At 32.8% G+C, this 22730-nt stretch overlaps 1 protein-coding gene across 1 annotated transcript in view; it reads right to left on the bottom strand.

Moving 5' to 3' along the window:
- LOC149419214 (protein cortex-like) overlaps positions 1 to 22730 on the bottom strand; it is a 47437-nt gene that overhangs the window by 9018 nt on the left and 15689 nt on the right. Inside the window, exons 2-5 of the mRNA XM_089637948.1 lie at positions 16144 to 16263; positions 10534 to 10762; positions 5852 to 6018; positions 5022 to 5170 (exon numbers count right to left, since the gene is read on the bottom strand). Of these exons, the coding sequence (XP_089494074.1) occupies positions 5022 to 5170; positions 5852 to 6018; positions 10534 to 10762; positions 16144 to 16263 (665 nt within the window). The remainder of the gene's footprint in view (positions 1 to 5021; positions 5171 to 5851; positions 6019 to 10533; positions 10763 to 16143; positions 16264 to 22730) is intronic.

The raw sequence follows: 22730 nt of genomic DNA, 5'->3' as shown, positions 1-22730 counted from the left end.
AAATTATATATTAATTAATAATAGATGAAGTATGAAATTTTCCTGGAGACCACACACATCGGGAAAAGTGGAGAAAAGATAAAAGAAAGGGTAAAGAACGGAGATAAAGTATAATCCAAGTGGAGAAAAGTGATACAATTCAAATTTATCCGTGAAATAAATAAATACGACTTGGAGAATAAGTAGCTGTAGAGTTATGAGAAATAACATAAGAATAAAGAAGAAATTTGTGGAAGAAAACGTCGCGAATAATATAAAATTCGAAGAAAAAGGGAAAATTCGAATCTGCGACATAAAGAAGAGAAAGTACGGGTGGAAATGGAAAAGCTCATATAAGTGACAATAAAATTAAGTAGAATTTAGACAAATCGAAATTCAAAAATGCGTAGTAAAGACTTCGACATGGATTTAAACAATTTTCGCACGAGATGCATAAAATTGGGATCTATATATATGTTATTGAGGACGGACCTATCGCGAATTGAGAAAAAAAAAGGAACGCAAAATCATGAGATTTTAACTACATTTTGTATGAACAGAGGACAAAGGGAGCTTGGGCGATTAACACAGACTTACCCGATTCGGACCCTATCGATTTAGAGTTGTGAGATGGAAATTGACCACCGCCCAGAGCCGGAAAGCAGAACATCTTATGGAAGCACAATCGATATTGATGGCAGGGATGTTCGGATTTGCGAGTTGGTAAAAGATGGAATCGATCATCAGAGGAAATTCAGATACGTCTTTTGGAACCTGAGAAGGGTATAAAATGACGGTGCAGACCAGTTTTCAGACAGTCAGTCAAGATTTTGAAAACGGAGTTTACGTCGCAGTACTACGTCTATTGGTAAAATTCTAGTGAAATAATCTAAGTGTTAAATTTTGAAAAAATCTAAGTTTAAATTCTGAACAAGTCCCTGGAGTTAGGAAATTTTGTGAAAAGTTAGAAATTTTAAATTCAGTTTAAATTCCTTTGAAAATCCCATCAGTGAAGTTTTGTTGAGTCAGTTTAATTTGGTTAAACAGTGAAAAATAAATATAATTTAAACTCAGTGCTTAAAAAGTGTTAAGTGAAGTGCAAAAAGTGATTACGGAATTAAAAAAATTAAATCAAAATTTAAAAATAATTATTCCATTCAAGTGAAATTAAAACTCGATTGAGAGTTTTGTCGTTCATCTAGAGTGGATGTGCTCGTGAATTGATATTTAAAAATAGATTATAATTTAACATCAATTTGGTTAAAAAAAAATAATAATAATAGTAATAAATATTTACGTCTTGGTTTAAAATAAACACAATCTAGACAGTTCGAAAAGAAATAACAACAAATGCTCAAACCTTTGTTCTAAAAGTAACAGTTCGGAAAAGAAATTAATTTATTAAGAATCGAGATAATTAAAAGTCTGCGCAATTCGGAAAAAATTTTCTTATAAAAATAAATAAAAAGAAATTTTAGAATCAGTAAATTGATCAATTAAAATCCGTCGTGCGTATAGCGACAGTGTTAAAAGTGTTTGTCGTTTTAACCGGAATTCTAAACATCAGTCTACCATTTCGAAAAAAAAGTATTTGAAACAGCTATCATTCAAAAAGCCTAAACTAGAAAGGTGTTATTAAATCAACGGGTTTTCTGGATTAGGATTTCGTTCGGAAGAAAAATTAAATATCAGCTAATTTATATGATTCAAGCGAGAATAAAATATTATATAGGAATAAATAGTCGAAAATATTTATTTTGAAATTAGTTGAAAAATACAATTAATTAGGTAGGATTTCTTCATCAAGGTTGTTGTGTACTACCCGACCGGAAATACCTTGACGGGGGTAAGTTTTCCTTTTATAAATAATTTTCAGGTCCCAGGAGACACAGAAGGGCTGTGAAATGGAAGTATATCAATTGAATATTAAAGAAAAACAACAAAAAGGAATTACACACTAATAGATGTAATATTTGTATTTATCTATATAAAAAATAAAGTAATATATTGTATATAAAGAATATATATATGAGTAATGTATGTGCCTACTGGTATATATATATTTATCATTTAATCAGAACATCGAAATGGTAGCGATCTTAGATACCTACCTGAGGACATAACTATATTATTGAAAAAGAAAATATGTATTTATTAATATTCCAGACTATGTAGAATCATATATCTTATATTTATTTATTAATATATGTAATCTTATTTAACGTATTTTGACAATCGAGATATGTGTACTTATATATATATATTTATATTTATTTTTCACCTAACTTCTAGTAAATTTACTAAATTCGGAAAATGAAAAATAGTTTAACTTCAATAAAGGAATTAAAAATATTTAAATTAACTATGCACAATAAACGGTAACAAAACTGAATCACAAAGAGAGCGCGAGATATTTTAAAATAAACAATCTCACATCTGGGTTAGTGGGTCAGATGAGATGTTTACATTGTTCAATTTGTTGATAAAACAAGGGATCACTGGAGAATTGGGTCAACCGCATAGTTTGGAAACGACCTTGGCCATAATTAGTTAGTCACAAAGGATTTTACTAATTACCCGAAACAGCTGGAAGATGCGTGCTCTCAAATACCTATCAATCACAAACGACAATTGAAAAATCACGGGTTAGCCAGATTATATCGAAAAATTACATGAAACATTTAAATATCATTGATCAGATAGTCGCATAGATTTTTATTAGTTACCTGAAACAGCTGGAAGCTGCGTGCTTACAAATACTTATCATTCACAATCGACAATTGAGAAATCACGGGTTAGTAGGAAGATTTATATCGAATAATTATACAAAACATTTGAATGTTATTGATTGGGTGCTCATACAAAACCCCATCAGTTGCCTGAGACATTTGAGAGTCGAGTACTCTCTAATGTGGCAATCAACTACTTGAAACAATTGGAAAATCACGGGATAGGATGAACAAAAATTAATGTTGAAACCTGGAGGTGAAATTTAAAACAAATACAGTTCATCAAACAGGAGGCAGTGGTCGCTCCTACAACACGACCATTAACCAAACCAAATAGAGATGACGATTCTCTTAAATAAAAACGTCAAAACCAAACAAACAAAAAGCCTGGAGTTCGATAGCTCTCCAAAACAAACTATCAATAAGACCTTATTTTACTAGTATTTATTAGTATAACCTTATTCTTACGTATATATTCGGTTACCAATCCTAGAGTTTCGCAGAACTCTTCGTGCGAGATCCGAGCTTGGAATGCGAGGTAGATAGCCTCGTATTGCGAGTTATAAACCTTTCCCAAACTGTATGTATACATATATTTATTCGTATGTACTGTTTACTGGAGGATGCGGACCTGCATACAGCTTGCATTTTAGGTCTTCTGGACCACTCTCGCATCTTCTTTTAAACGTGGAATGAGGATTCACGACCCGTAAGTCCACACCAACCGTGAGTATATGATTGTATATAGGACGAAACCGGTTCGCCCTAAGTAAATTGTAGTCCAAGGAGGGGTCGGAATTTGGGGGTATCGGGGCTCGAGGGGAAACTTGAAGGCAGTACATGATGACGTGGAAGGCTTTTTGGGACGCGATAACTTAGGTATCAATCAAAGAGCCGTGTCAAAGGATTGTGCGAATTTCTTGTTGACTCACGATCATCTCGTTTACTTGCAGGAGGATTTGGAGCCAAATTATGCCAGCAAATGGGCTATTCCGAGTTCGTCAAATATGCAATTAACTAATTACATTAACCTACTAAATCAATCTTTACATGTACCTTATAGCAGCAGAATCATAAAGGAGTGGCGCCAAACAGACACAAGAGTTTACCAAAATCAAATTTACTAACAATTAACCATTTGAGTTATATTTAATTACTTGTCCAAATAAACATGTATAATATCTTTTATCAGCGTTTAACTACGACTTTGTTAGGGTGCAGGGAATCAGAAAAATTACAATAGGAAAATTAGCTCATTCAGGGAATTCATTTAAGTCTAGGTTTGCAATGGAAAGACCAATTAAATTGTGAAACTCGACACCTCGATCAGAACCAAGGGGGTTACCACAAAAATGAAGGTAATTAAAATCCTATATCATAAATCAAAAAAATTACACAACGTTTGATGGAATTTAATTACAATATAAATACGGAAATATTTGCGTTCAAGTTCGTAAATAACGTATTAATTAGTTAAGTACATATGTCTATAAAGATATATAGTACAAGAGAGCTTTAAGTAGCTTTCTGTAGATATCAAAGAAAAGGGTCCAATTTTCATGGAGGCTTATGTGTTGTAGGGGAGGAATTTTCCATCCCTGCGAACACATATGCAAAGCCTTAGAGAAAAAATTAAATATCGGTCATAGCCAAGAGAGAAGAAAATTTTATATTGTTTTAAACAAAATAAAAGAATTGGAGAAAAGGCAAAATATTACAACACTGATATAACCGGTTCCTCAGACAAATAATTTATCTAGCTCTATTGAGTGGAGGTGAAATTGAAGTTGACATCTGAAGAGCTGCAAATGCTTATACAAAGAGCGGTGGTCTTCCGACCCCTGTGATAGGGGAACTATAACTTTTTTGGGTTCCAGACCAGAGATGGAACTAGCAATTTGTGCAGGGTAGGAATTATATACTATCAAAGAATTAACACTGTACAAAGGCCTTGTACAGTGTGCCCAGTCTCTGATTTGCCAACTTGACCCCGCTTTCGATGAAGCCTCTGTGCATGAGGTGGTCAGCTACACCGAGCATGTCAATGGAGTTAATATGAATAAAGTGTGTGTTTTGACTTGTATTTAACGTTTGTTAACAATTACTGCATTGTACATAAAACACATCTTAAAAGAATTAGGCTCTTTAAATAATTAGATCACAAGAAAAAAAAAGATGAAACTTAACCGATTAACAAAGACTCATATCTTAACTGATGAAAAATAATTTGATCATGGCGATTGCTATGTGTTAATTAATCAACCAAAAAGGGAAGTATTTCCGTTAAACAGAAAAAATACAAAAACTGAATACCAAGCCATCTGCAGTCCGTTGGCTTCCCATGCCAGGGAAGTGATCGCTGCAACTTCGTCAGCATTCGGCCGGTAACGCTCCGGGGGGATCCGAACCAGCTTCTCGAATTGAACGTCATAGACGAATAGGTTACCCAAAAATGTGCCAATCTGTTCACAAAACAAAATTAAACTTCAAAGTTTTAGGTTCTGTTTTTTTTCAGAGCTATTTTAGGTTTAGTCATTTGAATGGTTCCCAATAAATGCCCTTTCTCGGTTCGTTTTAGCCTTTGAACGAATTGTGATCAGGTGTGAAGTATTTAGTTTGTTGTTGTTTTACTTTGCAGTTCATCATATTTGGTTAAATTGCTGATATGCAATGAGAGTCGACCTTTAACGGAGACCAATCAAATGCTAAATATTCAAAATGGTGCTAACAACATTTTGATTTTCATCAAATATGACGAAAATTTAAAACAACCGAAAAAAGGCTATTTCGATGGTATTGTTGTATTGATAGAGTATGTGCATAAACAATGCTTATAAATCAATGCATTGTTTGGTTAAAAATCTTATTAATTTTTTTGTTCAAAATCTTATTCTTTTTTGGCTCAAAATCTTGTTCATATTTTGGTTCAAAGTCTTATTCATTTTTTGGTTCGAAATCTTATTCATTTTTTGGTTCAAAACCTTATTATTTTTTTTTCTTTCAAAATATTATACAATTATGGTTTGAAGGTGTGTGTTCGGATTTGCAAGAGTCGGCAAAGGAGAAATTACATTTAAATTATAAGTAAAATGTTTGCTGAGAAGACATTCTGTTAGCAAAATATATAATTTAGCAATACTCACGGCAATGAATCTTCCCTCAGGATCCCACTTGACGACAAGGATGGTGTCTGCAGGATCGAAAGTATGCAACTTGCAGACGTGGTTGGAAGAGGAATCTAGCATAAAGACCTGGTCTCCAAGTCCTGCCACCAAAAGGTCCTTCTTCCCCCAGTCCAAGATGTCGTTATCTGAACATTTCAGATAGGTTAATAATTACAAATGATTTAATGTAGATACAACAGCTTTGTTATAGTTCACCTCAAGTATACTCAAATAACAAGCACGACAAAACAAAACATAACTAAATAATTATCTAAAAACTAACTTTAGTACTTATTTGGATGCAACTGTATTTTTCAAAATTGATAATTGAGTGTACGTAGACAATATTCAGATGCGATGTTGCTATAAAAAAATGTAAGCAACATCACTGACTGTCCAGATTTACTAAACAAAATTAATTTGAAACACATGGTAAAACTAATTCAAACCAAAATGCTTGCCTTAAAGCGAAGCTTAATGCCAAATCACTATTTCGATTAATCTTTATAACGAATTTGTGTACATTATGAATCCCAAAAAATATGCTTTAAATAAATTGAAGGTTTTCCTATTGTTTCGCTTGAGTAGAACACAAATAAAAAATAAACTACTCAATAAAATATATAAATGTAAACTACTAAAAAAATATGTTTTCAATAGAAATGTACGAACGCATAAAGGAAACAACTTTAAAAAAATACAGTATTATAGCTAAGGTTATCTTTGACAGTTTCACTTGATTAACTTTTTTGCTATCTTATAAAATTATTTACAAAATAAATAAAAACCAGTTTTGTTCTTGAAATCAAACGTTTCTAGACTCCGTTTGTCAAGCTATTTTAATGCCTATTAACTACAATTTAAGGTATACCAAGAATATACACATTTTTGGCTTGTAGCTTCCTCTTAAAAGAATGTGTTCAACATCCAATAAAATTCTCTCTGATGTAGAGATATCTTCAATAGCGACGAAAATAAATAGGAAAGTATAATAATATATATATGAAACTCTGTTAAAAATGTATCCACCTGTACACCAACTAAACCAAACTATATAAAATGTAATGATATATTATGTAAATACATAAATTGTATAGTATCTCTTGTTAAAAATATGCATTTTATATGTAATATATGGTAATATGAAATATGAAAAAATAAAAGAGAAAAAACTAGAATACTTCCGGAACTTAATAATAACATTTTTTTACTTTAAGACGAGATAATACCCTAAAATAAAGCCAGTATCTTAACGACGGAAGTGAAGTTGTATAAAAACCATTATCGTCTTGTGGACCCGTCTAATAGACGGACCTATGGTCGACTTTGCCCTTGCAGGCCTAGAAAATCGATCTTTCGTGGGGATTACTTTAACTATTTATAATGAATGTATTTCGTGGGATTACCTTAACTATTTAAATTGAATGTATTACTAAAATCTCAAATATTTTTATAGGGATCCCTTGTGAAGTTACTAATGCATCGTTTAGAAAAATAAAATCTAGTGTTTACCGCTAATTTTTTGGTTGAAAAACGTTTTATAAAATTTTCAAACCGTGTAAAAAAATAATTTAATGCTGAATTCGTGTTTTTATTAATCTAAAATATAAATAACTAACATCCGTAGGGATCCATCTAGAAACATTTGAGATTTTGGTAATACGTTCATCAGTAATAGTGAGCGCCGAGCAAGCCTCCGTTAGTAGAGTCTTATGTCGCCTTAAATAAAATTTTATTAGAATTCTATGAATTAAATACAAACACAATGAGTGCAGGTAGCAGAGGGCATAGGTTTGTTATCTAGCTTGTTATATATATTGTTATCTGAATTACAAACAATCAATTGTTATTCTACCATCCACAGGATTGTGATCAGAAAAATCTTAAATTTAAAAGGGCATACTACAGTACCTACAAAAAGCAAATACATTACTGCACTATTGACCTAATACCACGGGTTTATAATGCTGACCCCTGTCACACCTTACAAGCACAGTAGTTGAGGCGTGGTAGAAAAATGTCGGATAAGCCATTCCCAATGCATATTAGCTAATATTAATGATAAAATGCATTACCAACGTATATAAACACAGTTAAATCCTTGACCTGGTTACTTTCTACTCTGGACAGCGTAGATGCAAAAATATGTATTTAAATTAGCGTACCTACATCACTCATGTAAGTTATGGACACGCCCAATTATGTGTTAAGAATTAATGGGTGCTCTTGTCAAAATACGTCTCTATAGCCATCAAGAGAATGTAAAGTCTGAATGTTATAGCTATTGGACAGTTTAATTTTTACAAGTGTTTATTTTATTTGTACTGTGCCTGTCTCGCTAGGAAATCCTGAGTTAAGAGCAGTCATAGTCTACAACACTATATTACAATCAAAATAAAAAAAGTCAATCAACAACGTAGTTTACAACATAATATTAGAATAAAACAAAAAGTTAAAAGATAATCAACCATTGGTAAAACTTATAAAGAGGCAGCAAAGAGATTGACTTTCAAAAAGTTATAAATGGATATTTTAAAAGATATTAGTAAATATGAACTATTTTGTGGTATGTCGCGAGATAGACTTTAATCAGTTTTAAAAAGAAATTAAGTTTTTTCCCATTATACCTGGCTTTCACCCTTCAAGGGTGTTCTTGGCCATCCTTTAAAATTATGGAGAAACGAAAGGTGAATTTAAATATTAATTTTATTTAAATAGGCATATTTCAAAGTTATAACGAAAATTGGAGTCGTGTTCAGACTTAGAAGAGATGAGATGTTGAATGGAGGGGAGGCAATTTTAGATAAGGCTTGATAGAAGTGAGGATATTTGTTTAGAGAGGGACAACCAAATATGTGATTTAAAGTTCCCACTTCTAGACCACACAATGAACAATCTGAAGAGTCAAAATTAAGTTTACAATAATAAATATCTTTTTTGTGAATATTTAAAAATAAACACATCACTTTATAGTAGTTGAAGTATTAAATAGAGGAGCATTTATCGGACACTTCATTTGTTCTAGGTCCTATTCTGTCAGATCTAGTTTTCCAAACATAAAAATCTTTTTCAAACTTTAAAAAATTATTTAAACGTTATATATTTTTCTTTTATTTATTCCCAATACTTTTTTTTACACATAAGTTACAGATAAATTTTAAGAATAAAAATTACATACGTATAAATCTTTTCAAAACGTAGGTAAAGGGAACCCACAAAAGCACTGTCTGTGCGTGGATATCAAAAAAACATACAGTTATTCTTGCATCGAACATGTCGGAATGAGACAGCAGACGTGATTTAAAAATTTGGTATGATCAGGACTTACTTACTTGGCGAGAGATTATTACGAGCCGCCCAGAGTAATTGGTTAATATTTAAAAAATCATTTTACTGATGAATGAATTTGAGTAGGATGCAGTTTAATAACAGTTCAATAGTATACTTTCTCTATTCTTCTATGGCAGCGTGGTATTGGCAGGATAAACAGAAAGTGGATTTTGATGTTCCGGAACTGCAGTGTCAGGGAATCATACTTACTGAATAGATAATAAACATTGGAATTAGATTCTACGTAGATTTAATTGGAAAGCAATGTCGCCACTGACTTAATACCTTTCGGTTCTAGCCCATTTAGACCAATTTAAATGAAAGTGGTGCAGTAACTACAGCAGCGAATTTACCGTGATATGACACGCTTTTTGGCTGACCGAAAATGTCAACGTTCTGACGGTTTATATCTTCTATATTGTTATGTTACATTAATTTGTAAATAACAGGAAATTTCTTTGTACTAGACACCCTTCTTGACGCCATAATCCCACAGACCCCGAGGCAGTGAGCAGTAGTTGAAGCTCTTTTTCAGTATCCCCAATTAAAAAAATTAAACCCAGAAAGATAATCATGTACTGAATGGCGTTAAAGACACGTCTCAAAGACGTATACCCATATTTTGTAATTAAATTTATCAATTACATCCTTCAACAAAAAAACTCTTAAAAATCAACAAAATAATGATTTACTTCTACAATTATTTTCTATAGTGATACTATTATACGCATTTATTAAAAAAATACGCGTGTGGCAAAAGTTTTACAAAAGATAATCATACGAGTACTTATTGTTACGACACAGCCGTTTCACGCTAGCTCCGACTGAAATGACTGAGACAGACAAGATGCTTCGTGTTATAATTAAAAAAGAGACAGCAATTTTTAAAAACCGCCTACATCCCGCGGACGTAGATTATCCTTTTATGGTGAAATAGAATATGGGAATTTGCGAATTCCGCAGTACATACGCAATTTAAAAAAAAATTATACTTGATTTCAACTTAATTACTATTGGAAACAACTACAAAATGGAAAACATGCGCAAGATAGGTTATTAGGTTATTAGTTTTTGTTATTAAAATAATTTATGCGTATGCCCAACCTTCAAACATAAGATATTGGTTGAACTTTAATGCATCTTTTTCTCTCCCGACATAAGTTGTTTCTTTCAGTAATTATGTTGGATCCAAGTATTTAAAACAACATATGTTTGTGTATTAAGGGTGCAGCGGATTTCGATAACATAAACAATATAACAGGTTAAAGTAAGGTTAGGTTAGGTTTGGTGTTAGGTGTATTGTTTGATTGATCATACTAATTCATACTTACGCATATATTCCTCATACCCCGGCAGGTCGAATATGACGTCCGGCTGAAGTATGACGGGCTTCTTGCGGGGGGCGCAGTTCCAGCCGGAGGGCTTGGCGGCCTCGGGACGGGGGCGAGCGCGCGGGCCCCCTTGCGTGTGGCGCAGTAAGGGGGGCGCCGGGCCTTCGGGGACCCCGCAGCGCTCGCCCAGCAGGTTGGCGTAGTGACGGAGGCGCCAGGATTGGGGGACCTGGAGTGGAACAAAAAAAAGTTATTTAAAAAATAATATATTTTTATGATATCTGTTTAAGAAGGGGTGAGTAGGTATATCCTATTTCAGGAATTTGTGCAAAGTTGCTTTTATAATTTTTATTTTTTTTATTTATTTGTTTATTAATTAACGCCCTTTTTAGGGGCTTATACATATGCACAGTAAACATTATACAGTATTATATACAACTGAATTGAGTCGGTAACAATCTTTTTCATTTGTTTAGTGATAAATCGAAGATCTCCACTGGCTTGTCATTATTTCACTCCGTTAGTACTCCGGGCAACGAGGAGTTCATAATATGGTAGTTAGTCCCAGAATATCTGCAATATGATTAATTAATTTTGAAAATGTCACGAGTGTGACATTTTCAAAATTGGATCTGTTGAACCTACATAATTTTAAACAGTATAACAGATCGATGAAAAATCACGGAATATTGTCAATTTTAAAGACGATCAGAAAATTACTTTTCAAATAAACAACGCAGTAATGTGAACCGTTACGACAGTCAGTTCTTATTTTGAAAATCAAAGCAAATCCCAGTTCAAGAGATACGCCAATGCACGCATTTATTAGTTTAATTATTTAAAAATAATCGTTTCATATCCGTTAAAGCGGTAAAGTAAGTACTTTACGGTAGGTACCAATGATATAACATTTTACCAGACGATTGTTTTTATTCTAAATTTGAAAAGTGGGTCCATATAGCTAAATCTGGGATCCCACATAGTCTATTCTATGATCTATTTCATACATCTATGGAATTTGTCGTTAAAAACGCTTAAAAATGCAGAAAAAAAAATTTTTTCGTCCTTGGGGGGGTCGAGCTCGACCCGCCATTTTGGATTGAAGGTGCCAAAATTTGTTTTTTTCAAAATAATTATGAAGTTGTTGATTTTACAACCAAATTGTTGAAGGCAAACTTAATGACAACTAAATTACCTACATTTTGTGTAGAAAGTTTTTTTTGTAAGTTTAATAAGTAACGAGTTACAGCGGTTGAAAGAAGAAAATTTTGACAAAAAATTGTAATCTCCAGTTTTCTTGATAAATTTTGTACGGACATATTACACAATATCATTTTAACGTATTTCTACGTTACAATATACTTATATAGCATCATTCGTGTGCTCGATGACGTTGATTTGTTATAGTGGGATCCTAGTCTACAGCTGACGTGGCAACACTGATTGAGTCCTGGTTACAGGACGTTGCCTGGATGCTCATGTCTGCAGATTTTCTTTTCGATGAAACAATGCCAGTTCAAGTTTCACAAGAACGATTTTTAGCCAATAAAAATAACAAAGTCCGTCTGATTTCGATGCTTACAAAGCAATTTATACAGGATAATTTTACAGCTAAGCAGGCTGAAGAAGATGCTGATGAGTTGATTGTCAATACTGCGATTTCCTTATGTTCATCATATGACGCTGTTTTCATTATTGGCGAAGAAGTTGATCTCCTAGTTCTGCTGACAGCATTAGCACCACTCAAAAGTAGTATATATCTTCGCAAACCCGGGAGAGGCAAAACTTTTGAAAGACTGTATTCCGCGAATAGTGTGAAATACAAAGAGGCGGCTGAGAATATTCTGTTTCTTCATGCCTTTAGCGGCTGCGATTCAACATCGTCCTTCTTCAACCAAGGAAAAACAAAATTTTGTTCGCTTGTGCAAAACGACACAAGACTCAATGCCATGATAGGAATCTTCAAACAACATGATGCAACACCAGAAGACAAAGCAGTTGCAGGAACACGCTTTCTTGTTGCTTTGTACGGGGGTAACATGGATAAGGAAACTTTGGAAGAAGTCCGCTACAAACGTTTCGCAAAGTCGACAACAAAAATCAAATTCAATCTTGCCTCTTTGCCACCAACAAACGACGCTGCACGGTACCATGCATTTAGAACGTACCATCAAGTCCAAAAATGGTATGGAATCCAAAAAAATCCAGAAAACTGGGGCTGGAAACGTGACACCAACGGGCTTGTTCCAGTAAGAAGGACAAAGAAACCAGCACCCAAGACTTTATTAAAATTTATTTCATTCAATTGTAAAAAAGGATGCGTCGTTGCATGTAGCTGCAGGAAAGCTGGATTGAAGTGTTCTATTGTATGTGGGTGCTGTAATGGTCAAACATGCCGAAATTCGCCAGAGGTTCACATCGATGTCGAGGACGAAGAAGAAGAGATTTTGTCAATGGAAGGCCAGAATCTCAGTATCACAGGCAATGAGTTAAATGATGACATTGATGACGAAGACTGTTATAAAGTAACATTATTTATAGTAACATAATTCATAGTAATGTAACATAATTTTGAAATCTACCATCGCTGGTATATCTGTGGAGTAGACCTACTGGGGATTCCACAATAAAAAATGCGCCATGTTCTCTTCCTTATGGTGGGGTGGAAATGAGTTAGCAAAATTATTATAATTATGTAATGAATAACCCGAAAAAATTACAAAGCTGGGAGTTTCATCATTTTTTAGAAAAATATTCACATTTCCACCACTGTAACTCGTTACCTATTAGACTTACAAAAAAAAATGTAGGTAATTTAGTTGTCTTTAATTTTGCTTTCAATAATTTGGTTGTAAAAACGACCACTTCACAATTATTTTGAAAAAAACAAATTTTGGCACCTTCAATCCAAGATGGCGGGTCGAGCTCGACCCTCCCAAGGTCGAACACTTTTTTTTTTCCTTAGAGTCCTAATCTTAACAACATATATCAAAATCGCTACTACCTAACCTTTTGCAAGGTAAAAGTCCCCACTGACTGGACTAATGCGCTATTGCGTACTAATATCTCGTCGAAACGTGTTCCACTATTAGAAAAGTGGTAGGAGTAGAACGAATTCGTTAGTTTTAGTTAGAGGTTTGGTAGCGTTGGAGGTTAATAGGAGGTAAAAAATGAAACCCATTTTTTCGCTTCATGTCTCATCTAAATATAATACATCAATGGTTACGCTATTTTTTCACTAGCGACGAATCTAATTGGTTTCGATTGGAGTAAGTACTAATTAGTTCCAACCCTCAATAATTTAAGCATCCAGGAATCGTCTAATCGTTCTAAATATATATTTTTAATAAAATGTTTTTTTTGTTATATGTAAGTCATTTTATTGACGATACAGTAAACACCGCCTACAACTGTTAACCTGCCATATAAAAAAAAGTTGAAAAGTCAGAGGAGGTCTTCACCTAGTAATTGATCGAATGTTGCTGTTAAAATCTAAAACAGGTAAATAATCGATTATTTAGTACATTGGTCATAAAAATTTACATTATTTGATAATAAAAATCAGAAATTTTGATTATTTCTGTTCTCAAATTGCAAATGTGATAAAATTATTCGCCTGCGGGGACACTGTTATTTGTCTTGCCGATAAATCTACGAAATTTATTTTACAATGCACAATTTGCTTCCATTCTTCATTATTTATTGTGGACGGAAAATTATCTTCCATTTCATACTGGCACGCAACCAAACTTGCCACATAAATCTTAATGATCTGCTGAAACTAGTAAATTTGAAAAAGTAAAATAGTTACCCACTCATTTTTTGTAACTGGTCGATGCATAAATTCAGAGTGATTTTGATCTCAAGACAACTTGTTTTGAAAATGTGTTTTTTGTCAATTTATTGTTTTTTTAATGTCGAAGTATTGTTTTGTAGAAAACAATGTTTTATAAAAAAGTTTGTAGTTACCTAATACGAAGTATAAACTCATTTAGATCTTGGTGATGCATTCTACGAGATATATAAAAATCGTAGTGTTTGAATAGTCTTAAATAACAATGCCTCAAATGATCATAAATTCTTCAGTAGACGAATAGTAAGGTTTAACCACTTATTCCACATTACACTCAAATGCAGGTATCAGGGATCCAATCAGAAGAATGTGCAATTCATTTAAGATATATAAAAATTCCCGGGTTACGAATAACGTGACAATATTTGAAAATCTCCTACTACATCACAGCAAGTAGGAAAATATCGCCTGTGTCGTTATGGAGGACCTAGCCAGCTGATGAATCGAACTCACGACGCCTGGGTGTGAATCAGACGCGATGTCAACACAGCCACTGACCGGTCAATTATTTTGTCAACATACTTTGAAGGATTCCGACATATTCTCTGACACTTTTATTCTTTTAGTAGAAAATTGAAAGCTATTTTAAAGTAAATAACAACTTCGATTTCATTAGTTTTTTATGTGCATACTGCACATGAGTCCCAACCGTTTGGAGCCAGTGAGAATATTGTGAGGCTGAAGGTAGTGAGGGGGGGGGGGTTTGGGGGGACATTTTTTAATATGACGCTTATTTTTTTACCAATTTATTTTGAAGGTTTATTTATCTGCTTATTATGTTTACCCGTGAGCAATAGTTAGGATCTGGAAAATTCTAAACTTAATGTTTTTCTAAGGTTTGTTTGTGAGTCAGTTTACTCCATAAATAAATAAATTTGTGGACGAGCTTTACAAATTATTATAAAACCCCAGTTTTGGCTTAATTTATTTTTGGGTTAATTTGAGGAAAGCGGATGCGATAAAGGCAATTTCAACCATATTTTCACTAACACAAAGTTATTCCGAAGAATACTTTGTTTTACTTGTTAGCTAAATAAAATGAATTGTGAAGAACAAAATGGAACTGATATAATATCTGCTTTACCCCTCGGAGACCACTAGAATAATAACTGAATGTTATCTTTACAAACGCGGTTATGCAATATTACGATTGGGATGTTTTACAATATCCATCCTCTTCCACTGATCCTTCCGAATTTATATCACTCAGGATTTTCCTTGGGCCCCGCATTCCCAATTTCTGTATTTCGATTTATAACAGGTTTTAACTCTTCGAGTTTTTAAGTTCTAAAAAAATATATGTTATTTTTTAAGATAATGTCTATACATTTGTTACGCCGAAACGTTAATCATTTAAAATTACCTCGAAAGAAAAAATTACAAAGTAATCTTTGAAAATTATTAAAAACTCCTTTTGTTCTGTTATTTAATATTTTATAGGAACGAAACCATTCACAGTGTATCCTTAAAAACAAACTGAAGCATTTGTCGAGATTTTTTTGTTATTATTCAAGCGAGTAGTGTTTTATTAAATAATTTCAAGGGAAACCCTTAATTTTGATCGTTTTTTTAATATTAGCGCGCTCTTTCTAAGATTTGTATTTACATATCTCCCTTTCAAACCATCTTTGAACGCTTACTACGGGGCCTTAACGATTCTAACTTATCTCTGGTATTGGCTTGAACTTCTTTTGAATGAGAATTTTGATTGTGCATGGGGGAAGATAGTTATGACTAGAATACAAACAAATTTTTACCTGTATGAACATGTCATCGGGTTCGGATGCACGATCCTTCCTTTCGGAGTAGATTTTACACCTCATAACCTGGTGGTCTACACCGGCTCTTCGGGATACAAAACGGTCCACTGGAGATGGCTAGAAAAAAAAATAAAGCTTTAAAACCAATGGTATTAAAATTAACATACAAACATGTTTTACATTATTTAGTATTTAAAAAAATCTGTTAAGGCGATGCCGTACGTAGTAATGCAAAATCATGTGTTTTTGGTTTGAAAATTTGGTCGCCTAGAAATGTTTCAGATGCTTCAAATAGTAGAATACATCTTGGCCTTTGAAATAATCGAGTATTTTTTAGATAATTCTTTTTATAAGCCCAGAAAAAAATAATCTATAAGGCCTATGAAAACTGCTTTAAAGTTCAAAATCTCCTACTTACGAACCCATTTTCTGTTATGATTTTATTGTATAATGTGGCAAATTAAGTCATCTATAAAATAATCGAAAAAATAATAAATATTTATGCCTGAACATCCACAAAATAAAATAAAAGGCACTTTTTGGCCATGTTTTTTTCTTGCATAAATCAAAACAGGCGGATAGTGTTAAGCGGGAATTTAAACCTTATCGACATCTACGTAAGGGTTGTTATTGATAGCGGCTCAATTTAAAATATTACACGACGTAGTGCATCGCCTTAACCTAACCTTACCTGTCAACGTTTTTGGCACACGTAAATTATATACACGGAACCTGCTTTGTGAGATATATTAATATATATTCTGAACAATATTGATCAAAGTACAAAAAAGAAAGCTAAAAACACCGCCAACAAATGTTCCTGCCAATATTTTACTGCAGTCGGACGCGTTATTAATATTATAAGGTATTTGGTTTTATGAACACTCAAATGCGTTAGCACGTTTTATTGTCCAAGTATTCATTAAAGTGTGAATTCTCTTTATCATCCCACGCAGATCCGCATGGGATAAAATCTGTTTTCATCTCAAGTCGGTTGACTGTAAACTGCTTTTATTACTAAATAAACAATTTAATATAAAGATATAGCAGAGTAGCTACTTCTAAGTAGCTACTCTGCTATATCTATTGCTAGTATGGCATATTGACCGTTATATTTCTCAAAGACTCTGTCAGAAGATCGTAGAATTTGGGAGAAAAGAAGAAGTCGGTAATGAACACCTTTTTTTAATTTTCGGATACGTTCAGAAATATTCCATGTATTCGGATTTTATTACAAAGCGGAAATACAGACAGATTCTTCAACCATCTTTTTTTAATTTTTTTTTTATTTTTATTTTATTTTTATTTTTTTTATGTGACACCTCACAAGAGCGTCCCTGCCTGTGCAGTGCACAGACAGGGGAACTATGTCACCACCCGGTTGGGCGGCGTTGTGAGGCGGAATAAGGTAGGGGCTGTAGGAAGGGATTTGTTAATGCGAGCCTTGAAGAGGCTCGGATTATAGGAGGGAGGAAAAACAGATGCCGGTAGCTCGTTCCACACACGAGCCGACTTACACAAAAACGAGTCGTAAAAACGGCCCGTTCTCATGAAGCCAACAGCCTGACAGCGTCTTTAAGAAATACGGTCAATTTGCCAGAGGCCTGTGGGATTAACGTGATTCTCTGAAAAGCATTAATTTAGTAAAAATTTCGAAATGTTTAACAGTGAAAAAGCCGGTCGCCCAATTTGTTAAAAGTTTACTTCTGATGACAGCCTCCATGGTTAACTGGTAATCCAAAGGCCGCGGGTTCAAATCCCGGCGTGCGCAAGTAAATTTTATTTGATTGATTTGTGTTATTGTCGACATAATCCCACTGGCTTCAGACTCTTATGCAAAATTCACATTAAAGAGAAGCTAGATATTTAAGTACCTATGTACATATCTTAAAATTTCGGAGGAAGTTTTGGCTTTAATTTATTAAATAAGTAAAAATTGAAACACACTTCTTTGGATGCGAGATCTAAAATTCACAGAACTACTAGTTACACTATTTTACAAAATAAGTGCTCAAGATCCCAAGATGTGTGTTTTTAATGTTCAATTATTGTCAATCAAATCTCATAATTAGGGGAAAAAATCACCGTTTGCCAATATTTCAAGCATTTTATTTGATAATTTAATCGCGTAAAAAATCTTGGCGGGTTAGTTAAATAATTAGAGACTGGTTTAAATTAAAACTGAAGAACAACACACGAAAAAGCACACCGAATGAAAATGTAACGATGTTTAATAAATGAAAATGGTTTTATTATTAAATATCCACTCTTACCGGAGTTCTCCTTCGTCCGAGATTTGAACACTCGTTTTTCGTTCGCAAACATGTAGCATAAAAATTTGTTTTAAAAGTGACATGATTTAAAAAAAGTTGATGGTTCATAGATTTTCGAGCTGTGAAGAGTTGCGGAAATATTAATATTACACTGTTTCTGACAACAGATTTCTGCTTTAACATGTCAACTGCAGATGGGACACCGGTGTCCTCCATACAAAAACCGAAATGTATGAAGAATAAGTTCAGAAACGCTTGCGCTAAATATAGCTTTAGAAAATACTTTTTATTTACTGTATGCAGCTTCTCTGACGGTTTTGGAAAAATTATCTACGATTTTTCGACGTGTCATTTATTTTCAAAGTTATGGACGTCACCACAGAAGAAACACTCAAAATAGAATCATTGCTTTAAACTATATTTAATATGTCATTTTTTACACACCAATGGGAAGACAATTTAATCACGTGATATTGGATTGAATTAAAATATTTAAAAAAAGTATATTCTGGATATTGCAAACTGAATGATGAATTTAGTAAAATTCACCACACGAAAACGATTTTATTAATTATATTTGACCAGGTCAGTCCATTTCCTTGAGATATCAATTCATTTTATTATCTGGTGGATTGAACCCGTGACCTCTTAATGAGAAAACCCACGCTCTACTCAATTCTAGAACCACGGGGGACCTGGTCCCAAATTCATCAATTTTGATAACTTAATGCTCGGGAAGCTAATATTTTATCAAATCTACAAAATATTCGATAGGCAAAACATTCGTGAATTAAAATTGACTGAAACTTTTCGTCAGTTCGTACAATTTTTCGAATAAATACTTTAATTTGTGTTCAGGAATGTAGTGTACACAAATATTATTATTATACAGGGTGTTAAGAGAGACGCAACAGAATTATTTAAACCAGTTTTATTTATATTATTTACTGTAAAAATGTTAAGAAAATTTTGGTTTCCGTTGACATTTTTTACAGTTGAAATGCTTAAGGAGCAGCCATTTTTTGGATAAAAAAAAATTAAAAAAATAAATTAATTACATTCAGAAAAAAAGATTTACCTCAGTTAGTGTAATGGTGTTGTTTAAAAGAAGTAACCACTCGAACGATTTTTGGCATATTATGGCAAGTTTGCAAAATGTCTTGAGCGATGGCTTGCCATAATGTGCCAAATTTATAGAACCTCAAAATATGGAATAAACGATAGAATAATTGATTTCAAACCGCAGTAAGCAGTTTATTTGTTTTTATATTAATATTTTGAGAAATGATATTAATTAAATTAATATAGCTCAAGTGTTCAGAAGGTACCTTTGAGCATGGAAAATATGTTTTTTTAATCAATTTTATTTCTAATAAAGCTGTTTTTAAATGCAGATCCATGATGCAACCGCTTTTAATATTATGTTTTGAATGATTTTTTACGGGAATAAGACATGTTTTGCAGCGGTTTCCCAACTAAATAAAACATTTTGAGGTCTGACAACTGACCTAAAGCAGAATAGACGATGCATAAATTCTATTCAATGACGAAAAAAAGAGTCATGGTTTTGCGTTGAACTTACGTCCACACATTAGTGAGATAAAAGAATATTTAGGTTCTATTAAAATGCACATCTCATTACGCATTTTATTTACATAAATATATTTACACGGGTCCATACGGATACCCTAATGTCTCCAATACAGTGTTTCTCAAACTTATTTCTACCATGCCCCACTTAAAAAAAAAATCAGCCCAATTTGCTTCTCTCTTCTTGAGTCGAATATTTAGTGAAAGATTCATGTTTGTGAAGGAAGCTTTGTTATATTTCCGATAATTAAGAATATAAAATTTTAAATTGTGTAGTTCATGCGCTTGATTTTTACAACGACGCACTATTCACTTGAATTCATAAGGAAAATGTTGATCTCGTCCCCTATGGGCCAATTGCATCGAAAATAATTAAAGTAAGGTTTAAAGTTAAATATTTAAACTGAGTTTAAGCCCTAACTAAAGTTAAGCTGACGGATGACAGCTGAACTAAAATTGACCAAAATCTAACTTTAAACTCTCAACATCGCTGGGTTAAATAAAAGTAACTATTTTGTAACAATTTAGTTAACTTTTATTTAAACGAAGTTGAAACAACCCATTTAAGCAAGAAATGATAAAAAAGTTACTTTTATTTAACCTTAACTAAAAAGTAACTTTGACTATTTTCGATGCAACTGAGCCTTAGTCGGTCTTCCCCGTTGTACCCCTTCGTTGCCCGCAAACGCCCCCCCATGGGGGGAGAGGAGGGGGGGGGGTATATGTCCCATAAACACAAGATTTAACAATTAACGACGTGTCGCTTCTAAATTTTCGATAGTAACGCCATATTTTTCGGAGTTGAAGTATGATTTTTTAAAATAAATTCTTAATGATTTGCGCATTGCCTCATAAAATATTCAAATCGCCTTCCAGTTGGGCGTGCGTCCACAGTTGAGAAACACTTCTATAATATTATAAGAGGGGATGGATTTACCGCTATCAGAAGTAAGGTCCTCCGCTGACCAGGGGCTCCTAAAATATAAAATTTAAGCATAGAGTTTTATATAAAAATTAAGTGCATTTTTTTAACGAAAAAGCTCACGTAATACTACGAAGCAAGGATACTACATTTATGGCCCTTGACATTTCAAAGATAATTGTGAAATAATTAAAAGTTTTTCTTCTCAGAAGACCTTACTAGGTATTGTATATTACCATTTATCATTTTCGATGATATAAGGTAAAAGAAGGGAACATTCATCCTACCAAAAAACAACCCTTTTTTTAAAATTGTGACATAACACCATCGTTATATAATTGGCAACCATATTTTTTTATATCGATCAAAATGTGATATCTTCATATTATTTTTTCTATTTCATCAATTTTATTTATAATAATTATAATTGAAAGATTTGTTTTTTTTAGAAAAATCACCTCTAGGTCGCTGTATTCAAACAATGCATCTGAATAAGTACTTGATTTGTGTCAACTCTGGTTATTCCTATACATTTCAGCGGTATTTTTATTCGTTTCGACCTTAAATGTTTAATTTGAAACAAGAAATTTATCAGCTTCTTCAAGTAATTAATTTAATAAAATAAAATAATATAAGTTAATTAATTTAAACATAAGAAACAATTGGATTTAAGAAACGGAATACATAAGTAAACATGAAAAACGGTTATAAAGTAACGACAGTAGACAGTTTTAATCATCTCACACATAAGCAAGATGGACAATAGGCATTTTCACATTAACATCTCATTTGCGAAATTTTCTCCTGCAATAATAAATTATTCCAAATGAAAATAAAGTCACAAAGTAATTTGTAATTATTGAAGAAATAAATCAATTAATTTATGAAGTAATGTTATGAAGTTATGGAAGTTTTTTTAGTATTGTAACATCGACGTTTAATGTAATTATAAAACTAAACCTAACAACAAAAAAAATATTTTTAATGAAAAAGTATAGCAAATATATAGTACAGAAATGTTCTTGGTATTTTATTTCTTTCGATTTAAAATGATAAAATATAGACCAATAAAAGTTGATGTTTCATGATTTTATAGTCATATTTGGCGATAATTACAAGTTAATGATAATTATTATAAAAATAATTTTTCCCTATCTTCACATTTTGATCGGTTTAAATTGAACTTACAAATGACTGATTTACGTAGGAACACAAATTTATCAAATGTAAATTTAAAAAATTGACACATAAAAGTATTTTTAAGATTTATTTTTACTATATATTTTATTACATTAATATAGTGGGTAAAAGTTGACTCTGAAATCGTGGAAAATTGGATTTTTTATTGGCCTACATTTTTAAGTATTTCATGTTTGGAATTGAAAAAGCCGCGCAGACATTCCTTTTAATAGGGAACGGTAGCCTAAAGAAGGGTTAAATCCGTCCCTGAATATAAGGTTAGGGGTGACAATTTTAAGTGCTTTGTGCGTCGATTTAAAATACAAGAGATGACCTCTGACCGGTTAACGTTTCTCACGGCTCCCGTAGAGGAAGGCAGATGCATTGAACAGGTCTATAGTTTTTTTTATCGTTTATTGTTTTTAATGTTTCTTGCAAATATATTTTGTTCAGCTAATTCGGTACTAAATGCTATTTTCCTGTGGGCTTAAAAATAATATAAACAAAATTAAATAATCTAATTAATATCAAAATTGCGAGTTCAAGCAAGCGAGAACAAGCTATTCGTGATTTTGTTTCTAGTGAATTTGTTTGTATATTTAGTTTACCAAATATTAGCA

Source organism: Hesperophylax consimilis, chromosome 12, assembly GCF_061612785.1.
Source record: "Hesperophylax consimilis isolate HC1 chromosome 12, BYU_Hcon_1.0, whole genome shotgun sequence".
Lineage (NCBI taxonomy): Eukaryota > Metazoa > Arthropoda > Insecta > Trichoptera > Limnephilidae > Hesperophylax > Hesperophylax consimilis.
The sequence above is the reverse complement of the archived record's forward strand: the minus strand, read 5'-3'. Positions and strand labels throughout refer to the sequence as shown.